General features: G+C 45.0%; 1 protein-coding gene across 1 annotated transcript; it reads left to right on the forward strand.

The window, feature by feature from the left end:
• The first annotated feature begins 4,123 nt into the window (after positions 1-4,123).
• LOC147635635 (uncharacterized) lies at positions 4,124-9,294 on the forward strand. Its single transcript, XM_086802294.1, has 3 exons — positions 4,124-4,178; positions 8,594-8,793; positions 8,878-9,294. The coding sequence occupies exons 1-3, from the start codon at positions 4,124-4,126 to the stop codon at positions 9,292-9,294; spliced, it is 672 nt and encodes a 223-aa protein (XP_086658420.1).
• The last annotated feature ends 5 nt before the right edge of the window (positions 9,295-9,299 follow it).

Below are 9,299 nucleotides of genomic sequence, written 5' to 3' on the forward strand. Positions count from 1 at the left end.
CATTTGGCCAAGCACAGTTGCAGGTGCGTCAGATGTTGGGATGATTTCCCGAAGACACTAAAATCATCAATGAATATAAAGCTAGTCAAAAATTTGGCAAAAATCTCTTAAACCATCCACTAGAATGTGGCGGGAGCATTCTTGAGCTCGAAAGTCATGACATTGGATGCAAAGTCTCCCCATTCGATGATGAAGGTTGTCTTCTCCCAATATTTTGGTGCCATTTGGACTTGATTGTAGCCACTGAATCCATCCAAGAATGAGTACATCTCATGGCCACTGAATCCATCCAAGAATGGCCACTGAATCCCGCGAGATGTCCTCCGTTGACTCTTCATCTCAGCTGCTGTTGTTGCAACTTTATCACTTAGGTTTTCATGACCTCATTCACAAGATGGTCAAAATGCTTCCCCAGCATTCTTGACATAAAACAGTCATTTAAAAACAGGTCATAAGTACAGTTTCTAACGAACTCTCATCTTTTCACATCGTTCCACATCATTTCCCGTTATTCCACATTCTTCTAAATCAATTCACTTTGCTTAATCCACATCCAATCATATGTATTCCCATCGTCCTTCATCCAATCACATTATATTACATCCCATCACATCTATCCTCATCACATCTCATCCATTCTCATCTACCCATTATATTACATCCCATCACATCTATCCTCATCACATCTCATCCATTCTCATCTACCCATATCCACATCACATCTCATCCATTCTCATCTACCCATTATATTACATCCCATCACATCTATCCTCATCACATCTCATCCATTCTCATCTACCCATATCCACATCACATCTCATCCATTCACATCTATCCCGATTCACATCACATCACATCACATCACTCCTAACCACACTGGGGGTCAGGTTTGGAATAGGCATCAACCACTCCTGAGAGATAGCTGAGTCAATGTTGATTGTGAGCCTCCTATCAGGGCTCTCTCCTGCTCCTCTAGGGGTAGCTGCCTATGTGCAATCCAATCTCCAAGAGACCTGGCTGGTCCCGTGCTTAAGGCTCCCCAAGATACATGTGGCCACTAGGTAACCCTTTGATCAGGGGGTTCCTGACCAAAGGCTACCGGAGCCACTCCTCTCTTAGGTAACTAGAACTATCTATCTAAGGGCTAGCCTGAGCTCGAAGTAAATTGGCTGCAAATTTGTCCTCAAAAGCTGGGCTAAAACCATGGGCTCTCATCTCTGTGAAGATCCATCAGGCACTCTGTGGGCCACGGGGGCCCCCAAGGCTCGAGGTGCGGACTGAAATCCAGGCCAATAAGAAATCCTTCCAGGGCTCACCATCAGGAAGGAGTCCCCTGATGTTAAAACCCTAAAGATCTCTCTAGCTAATCACTATGCATAAACACACATAAACCAGGCATATACTCATCCACCTGACCACCCCGAGCCCAAGGGTGCGTACGCACACACATCAACATAATGAAGAACCACATACCTAACTTTGGTGTCCCATACCACCAATAGGTAAGTCAATCCAGCAGCACATGGCTCTAGTATGAAATGGCAAGAGAGTAGATACAATGCTCTACACAAGAGAACATCCCTTGTTGAGAGTGCCCCATGCCCCTATTATATAGGAGAGCTCTTAAGTGACTCTTGACTCTCCATTTCCATGTGTGACCCTTGGTTTCCTGACCCTAACCTCAACCCAAGGTTAGGTCTAACCCTTGCCCCACTAGAGCATGTTCCCATGCTCCCATGCTCACATGCCTAGGGTGGGTTAGCCTCCTAGTATATGCACATATAATGTGCACATAACATACTGACTCTTGACTCTCCATTTCCACGTGTGACCCTTGGTTTCCTGACCCTAACCTCAACCCAAGGTTAGGTCTAACCCTTGCCCCACTATAGCATGTTCCCATGCTCACATGCCTAGGGTGGGTTAGCCTCCTAGTATATGCACATATAATGTGCACATAACATATGACAATCAACTTGCCCAGGAGGGAACGGCTCTGAATAGTAGAATCAATGAGGCCAAGTCTCCCTCTTCTATGTGGCTGAATGATCACTGGCCATGCCACCTTGGCCCTGGCTGGCTCGTTGAACCTAGCCAATGCATGCCCGAGAAAAGGCCCAAGACAAAGTGATGTACCACATGGTTAACAGTACCTGTACGCCACCACCACTCTCCCTGCACGCAGGAGAGCCTTGCCGAGCTCCAATATAAAAGCTTCTTCCAAATACTCAGAAGAAGCGGGGCAAGCTGCTTCTCGGGAGAGATATCTATGCCAACCTGGCAACCGAGATATCAAATTGGAGTGCCCCTCGAGATCTACTGAAAATCCTCAACTAGTCCCCAAGTGGGGGCGGGTGTTGAGCCTACCCAAACACCACACGACTTGTGCCAGTTGATTCGTGCTCCTAAAGCGCAGCAAAAAACCTCGATCACCTCCGCAAATCTCTGTAGATTCCCCACACCTCCTACAAGGAAAGCTGTTGTGTCATCTGCAAACTCTGAGTCCAGCAGCTCCTCCTGCGTACAAGGGGGAAGACACAATCCCTAAAGCCCAGTCTCCTGGGCAGAGAGAAAACTACTCATGGCCTCAATGACGAATAGGAAGAGATAAGGTGCCAAAGGACAGCCCTGTCTAGCTAAGCGAGAGAGGGGGAATCTGTCTCCATGGGCTCCCTGAATGAGAACCTAGCTACATGAGGTTGAGTAAAGTCCTGATACTCCACCACTCCATGGGGGGAATAACATCCGGCTCATAGTGCCCTCCAGAAAGCTCCAATCCACCCTATCATAAGCTTTCTCAAAGTCTTAGGAGTAGCACAATGAGGTCCTACTACCGCATCCTGGCTGAAGTTGTCACCTCCCAGAAGGTGAAGATGATGTCCACAATGCTCTGATCCTGAATAAAGCCGATCTGAGTGTCGTGGATTAAGTCTGGGAGAAAAGGATGAAGTCTCCTGCTAATGGCCTTGGTCAAGATCTTATAGGCTGAAGTTGCTTCCACGACATGTGGAGATACTGGGGCACCAATGAGGAGGGATCAAAAAAAGTCCATGGCGATGGCTCTTCCCTGGGGGGGATCTGAAACAATAGCTCCATCCTGGCCACGCAACCTGCGAATACTATCTCTCCTCCTGTGGGGGCTGACTATCTCAAAGAAATCCCATGTGGCTCTATCACCTACCTGAGTCTAGAAAGAGGTCGTGGCATGATACCTGTACTCCACCCTCTTCTCCTCTATGGATCTAATCTCCATGCGAGCGGCATCAAGTTGACTCTTGATCCACTGACTATCCAGGGACCTCTCCTGAAGCCGCTTGAAGAGAGGCAAGACTCCTCTGCAAACTCCTCTCCTACTACCGGAATCCCTCTAATTGGCTCTGGGCTGCCTCTTACAACAAGAAACAACTAATCTCCCCTAAGCCCTCATCCACTATGCGTGCAGCAGAGCCTGAAAGAAAATCCAATCCCTCCTATATCTGCTCTATCCTGCTGGAAAATCTCTGGGTCTTGAATGAGGTTGTCCGAGATCCTCGAGCTCATCTGCCTGTCATGCCTCCAAGGGTCCTCTAAGGACAAAATAACTGGGGCGTGGTTAGAAAATGTAGTGCATGCCAAAATACCAATCATACACCCCGGTTGTTGTTGCAAGCGCACTCATCCATGTAAAATCTGTCAAGTCTAGGTTGGGACCGATCCTCCTTCTATCTTATCTCGAGAAGTGAAGGCTCCCAAGGCTACGCCGCCCAAACTCTGGAAGATGCCAAGGGTCTTGTCCCCCTGATTGCAAGAACCATCTCCTCCCAGGCTGAATACTCTGCTTCTAAAACTATGGCCGTGCCACTCCCAAGTCTATCCTCTGCTGCCTCTATCATGTTGAAGTCCCCACCCAAGCACCAACAAAAGTCACCCTGAGGGAGGGCCAAAAGAGGGCTCTACTTGTATCAGCGTTCAGAGCATAAACGTTGAGGAAGCCAATGCTATCCTCTCCACCAATAGTAATGGTAATCCACTGTGCACGCCCGGGGATGATGACTCCTGAGCTAGTCACTGCTTGCTGTGGCAGCACAGCTGCTCATTGACAAAAATACACACCCCTCCCTGTGTCCCGCGAAGGGGCCGAAAGATGGGAACCGAAAAGTGTGACTCTCCTGCTTTGAAGGATCTTCCCGCATTTGCAGGTGCGCCCCTCTGAGAGGTGATGCTCCTGGAGGAATAAAATGTCTATGGGTCCCCCAACCATGGCTCTCTGGAGCTCGCCTCGTAGGACACCTATTAGTATAATCAACGAATGCCTCTTATGAAACCCATTCCACCAGCTCTTCCCTAGTATACATTCAGTGAATAATGAAAAGATGAAGGGGAGGAGAGAGCTTGAGCTCTTGCAAGCACACACACACTCACAAAACCCTAATAGAGAACACACAAGGTGAGAGGCTGAAAATCTTCTTCTTCTTCTTCACAACACTCAACACAGCATATACAAAGATAAGAGTACACACAATATGAAAGGTACTCAACCAAATACATACTAGGGTTCTCTATAGTGGTCACAGAGCACTCCCCAAAGAAAACATGAAGCCACTAGTAGATCTTCTATCTGAGATACTACCAGCCCAATCAGCATCTGTGTACCCATGTACACATATCTCTGTCCCAGTTTCATAAAATAGTCCACAATGCAAAGTAGACCTCACATACCTCAGTATACGTCTCAATGCATCCAAATGCGGCTTCCGAGGAACCTGCATAAACTGACTCACCAACCCAACAGCATAGCTCAAATCTGGCCTGGTGATCATCATGTAGATCAAGCTTCCTACTATGCGCCTATACATAGTAGGATCCTCCAAAATCTCTCCTGAATCTACACCACTCAACTTGCCATTCTGATCCACATTAGGAACTCAATGGAGTCTTTTTGGGCCCTTTAATTTGCCATTGCCTAATGGAGGTGATTAAGAAATAGACAAATAGGGAGATTACATGTGGACTGAAACCAATGGTTTGTAAGAGCCTAGAAGGTAGTGGTCAAACTTAGAATAATAGGCTAAATAGGCTCTTTTTAAATTTTCAAAATCAACTAAAACTCAAAAATTCAAAACGTATATGCATTTTTCCCCTATTTTATATAGAAAAGAATAGCTGCAGCCTGCCAGCAGCCTGCAGCCATCATTAACTAAGGCCTTCAAAATCAACTAAAACTCAAAAATTCAAAACGTATATGCATTTTTTCCCTATTTTATATAGAAAAGAATAGCTGTAGCCTGCCAGCAGCCTGCAGCCATCATTAACTAAGGCCTCCAAAGTGATAGAGGCCCAAAAACGAGTTCCCATGCATTCAATGCACATTCCCCTTCACTTTCCACTATCCCTCTCTCCCACGTTCCCTCCAAAACGCTCTCTCTTCCCCCTTTCTCATAGCAAGGCGTTTTTCACTCTCTAGACTACTTCTTTTAGCTATATGCCTCTTGATCTACCTCTCTCTTCACTCAGAAACCTAGATCTATAGCTATGGAAGCTTGATCTGCAACCTCCTCTTAGAAGCTATGGAAGCTTGATCCTCTGATCTGCAACCTCCTCTTAGAAGCTATGGAAGCTTGATCCTCACTTACATTTCCTTCCTTCATCCTTCTTCCTTGTCCAACCTCCTTTTACAGAGTGTAACAGCAGAGCTTAGCTATGGAAGCTTGATCTGCAACCTCCTCTCAGAGGCTATAGAAGTTTGATCCTCACTTACATTTCCTTACTTCATCCATCTTCCTTGTCCAACCTCCTTTTACAGAGTGTAACAGCAGAGCTTAGCTATGGAAGCTTGATCTGCAACCTCCTCTCAAAAGCTAGGGAAGTTTGATCCTCACTTACATCCTTCTACCTTGTCCAACCTCCTTTTACAGAGTGTAACAGTGGAGCCAAGCTATGGAAGCTTGAGTTGCAAATGCTTTGGCTCTCATAATCTTACTCATTGTCTCCTCTCATCCCCTCCAATATCCTCTTTCAAAGTGCAGTAATAGCACAGCCAAGCCCTTGGAACTTGCTCTACAACTCCTTCTCTTTTTTACATCTCCCTAGTCTAAGTTTTTTTCTCACCATTCTATTTTTCTTTGCCATCAAGGTTTATAATCTCTCTAATATATACATCTGATGTCTTCTTCTAGAGCTCGAAGGCCTCCGATCAGTATTCAATCTCTCTCTTGTAGCAGTGGTCAAGATGAGGATGGGCACTGGAACATCAAACAGTACGAGAAGTGGAATTGGATTACGATGCAGCCTAGTACAAGAGGAAGCCACAAGGTGTCAAAGCGATACGTTGATATACAAAGTCACCATTGGAAAGGGCGGATATTGGAGCTCAAACAAGATCGTGATGGAAAAAAGCTAGCCAAGGTCCAACATGTTTACAAGGCAACAGAGCTGAAACTAGCAGACCATGACCAACGTCAACGATTTCCTGCAAATTGTAAGTTATTTCACCACTTTATATTCTTGTTTTTAAATCAATTGTGTGCTAATAATGGTATACTGAGCACTGCTTTGATTGTTCTTGGGTTCCTGTGCGTAGATATTTTTCCCTCAAACTATAGTGAATGGGAGCCTATGGAGGCAATTTCAGGAACCTTTGAAGCATACCATGTGGAGCTTGGTAGTTTAATCTTTGGAGGGTGTCCAGCTGCACAACTTCTTGCACGAAACATCTTCTTCTATGAGGATACATATGTGGTTCCCACGACAGCAAATGGTACTGGAAAATTAGTTCCAAAACCTATGCCAACTCTCACATCTATTGAATGGCCAATTCTAGACAATGCTTCAGTGGCCATGGCTTGTTTGCAGATCGAAAGCAAGGTGCAAAATGCTATGAAGTGCACATATGGATCTCACAAAGCAACCATAACCTGCTTCATACCTCTACACCTCTTTGTGTACCTGTTCCGTACAAGTGACACACATCGTACCCCAACTTTATGGATTGCAAAGGGGGAGAGAGCAACTTGTTTCTTATCACCTGCATGGGATAAAAAAGTTGTTCAACACAATGGAGACACCATCAGATGCGGAGTAATTGTTGAGAAGGTTGTGATGCGCTATCATATTGCCAAGCAACAGTTGTCCATTGCGTTTCCTTACAGGCGATGGAAGCTTACAAATGGAGAATGGGAGGCGTTAGACTCCGACACAACCTCTACAGAACAGGGTGTGCTACATATATCCATGCAAGGTGGGGATGTAGAAGATGTTACTGTGAATGATGACTGGTCCCTTGCCAACTTACGTGACTACTTAGTTCTTCGATTCTCACTCAGTGGTGATTTTGCTTTGATAATCAATGGTAGAGTAGTGCGCAAAAGGCAGGAACGATCTTTTCTTTGTAGAGAAATTACTTTCCCTGGCTGTGTAGCTATCAGATAACCACTGGATATGTAATCTTGAATTGAAGTAAATACAATTTCAATTTTTTTGCCTCACTGTCTTATTAAGGTTTTTCAATTGTCTTGTGCAGTTTTATTTTTTTGTGATAGTGTAAGGTTGGTCACAGAAGCATCTGTGGCGTGAGCCACTAGTAAATTGGAAATGACCTTGCCATGGAAGGATACGTTCTTGCTTTCGCATACCATTTTTTAAAAATTTTTTGGTACTTACAAATTTTAAAAGTTTTTAAAAATTTTATAACAAGGTCGCCCATTTATAAACGATACTTTACTCATTTACATCAATTGACAATTATCGTTCTCTCCTAACACTTGCTCTCAATTTCGCACACCTTTCTGTATCACACACTCTCTATTTCCTCCAATCACTCATAGCATGGCACCTCTACTTGATGCACTTATTGCACAGCTAGGAAAGCTTGAGTTACTTCATAGGGTTGATGAGATCGTCCCTATGTTTGAGGGAGCAATTGATGTACGTGCAACAATGCATCTACACGCGGATGCTTTTACAGATGTCATTCAGTATATGGATGAACACATCAGCACGTACTCCATCATGTTTGAGGGTGATGAGGGCTTATGGGTTCCAGTTGACCTCATCAAGTACATATTCAGGGAAGAGAAGAATTTTAGATTTCGCCTATCCAGGTTTTTAAAATCCCTCACAGAAAAGGACTACAGAAATGAGGAGGAAGACTTACTCCTGGATCTACAAATGGGCAACATCGGCACTTCTTTCCTAAGCTGGGACATGGTTTTGGTCCTTCTGTTACAAGAGGGTGTGGCGAAAGAAAGTGGCAAGGAAAAAGAAAAGGGCAAAGTAAAGCTAATGGAGCAGGTCCAAGAGGCCCATGCTGAGGAAGAGAATGTTACAGAACAATGGGAGGCCTCAATGGCATTGGTGGCTCTACAAGATAATGTCCCCGAGGAGGTTCCAGACCTAGTTCTAGAGGGCGATGAAGTACTCGAGGAGGTCCCAGACCTTGTTATCATGTCTTTGCATCCAATCATTATTGATGGGAAAGAGTTTTTGTTTTTGGATGACATTGCCAAGACACTCGGGTTTCGTGAGGATGAGGCACTTTCTATTATTGCCGTGAATGCTGGGGGTCAAGACAAAGGAAAAGTGAAAATTTCTTTTGAAGATGACAACCTCACAAAAGCGCTTGCATATGATATTGGTAGCAGTACCTTGGAAGTTGTAGTGGCCAAAGCGCTCGTTGAAATAAAGCAAGAAGTGCAATTCTATGAGAGCGTAGCTGCCTTTGAACCACACATGCCCTTGGTTGCTGGCGATGCTCAAGACCAAGGAAGCATAAACCTGACGAATGAGCAACTAGTTGCAAGTGACGATGCAACTGAGGTATGTCCTTACTTCTTAGTTGTAAAGCAAATTGTTTTTTGTATCATTTCACGCTTCCTAACTTCTATATTGACATGTTGACAGACTGCTTTTGAAGTGGACAAGTTTGCTATGCGCGTAGGAGGAACGCGGCCAAAGTCAGAGGGTCGAGATGCATCCCTTTGGCACTACATACCTGCCCTCAGGGCCGACATAGTGCGGGTTTTTCATTTAGAATATGCAGAGATCGCCTATGCCGAGCTCCTAAAATGTAAAGCACTTAGTGCAGTCTTGTCGGAGAACCCCTTAGCCTCGAACATAAATAAATGTATTTTGGTAGCTAGGGAAGCTGCCTTGTATTGCTTCACGGGCAACCATCCCGGCTCAGTTTTAGGCCATTGTGCCCTTTCTCAGGCTCAAGGAATCAATGAGCCGAGTGATGTATTCCAAAGCTTAGGCCAGAAACCAGCCTCTAGAACTCTCTCTCCTGAGCTCTTCCAAGAGCTTATTAAAAAGATGTAATGCAA

Source organism: Cibotium barometz, chromosome 9 (genome assembly GCF_041138505.1).
Source record: "Cibotium barometz isolate CiBa-2024 chromosome 9, ASM4113850v1, whole genome shotgun sequence".
NCBI lineage: Eukaryota > Viridiplantae > Streptophyta > Polypodiopsida > Cyatheales > Cibotiaceae > Cibotium > Cibotium barometz.

Coding starts and splice junctions, on each gene's coding strand:
- LOC147635635 (XM_086802294.1), top strand. CDS start 4,124: ATGGGAACCGAAAAGTGTGACTCTCCTGCTTTGAAGGATCTTCCCGCA. Junction 4,179..8,593: donor GGATCTTCCCGCATTTGCAG/GTGCGCCCCTCT, acceptor ACCTCACAAAAG/CGCTTGCATATGATATTGGT. Junction 8,794..8,877: donor CAAGTGACGATGCAACTGAG/GTATGTCCTTAC, acceptor ACATGTTGACAG/ACTGCTTTTGAAGTGGACAA.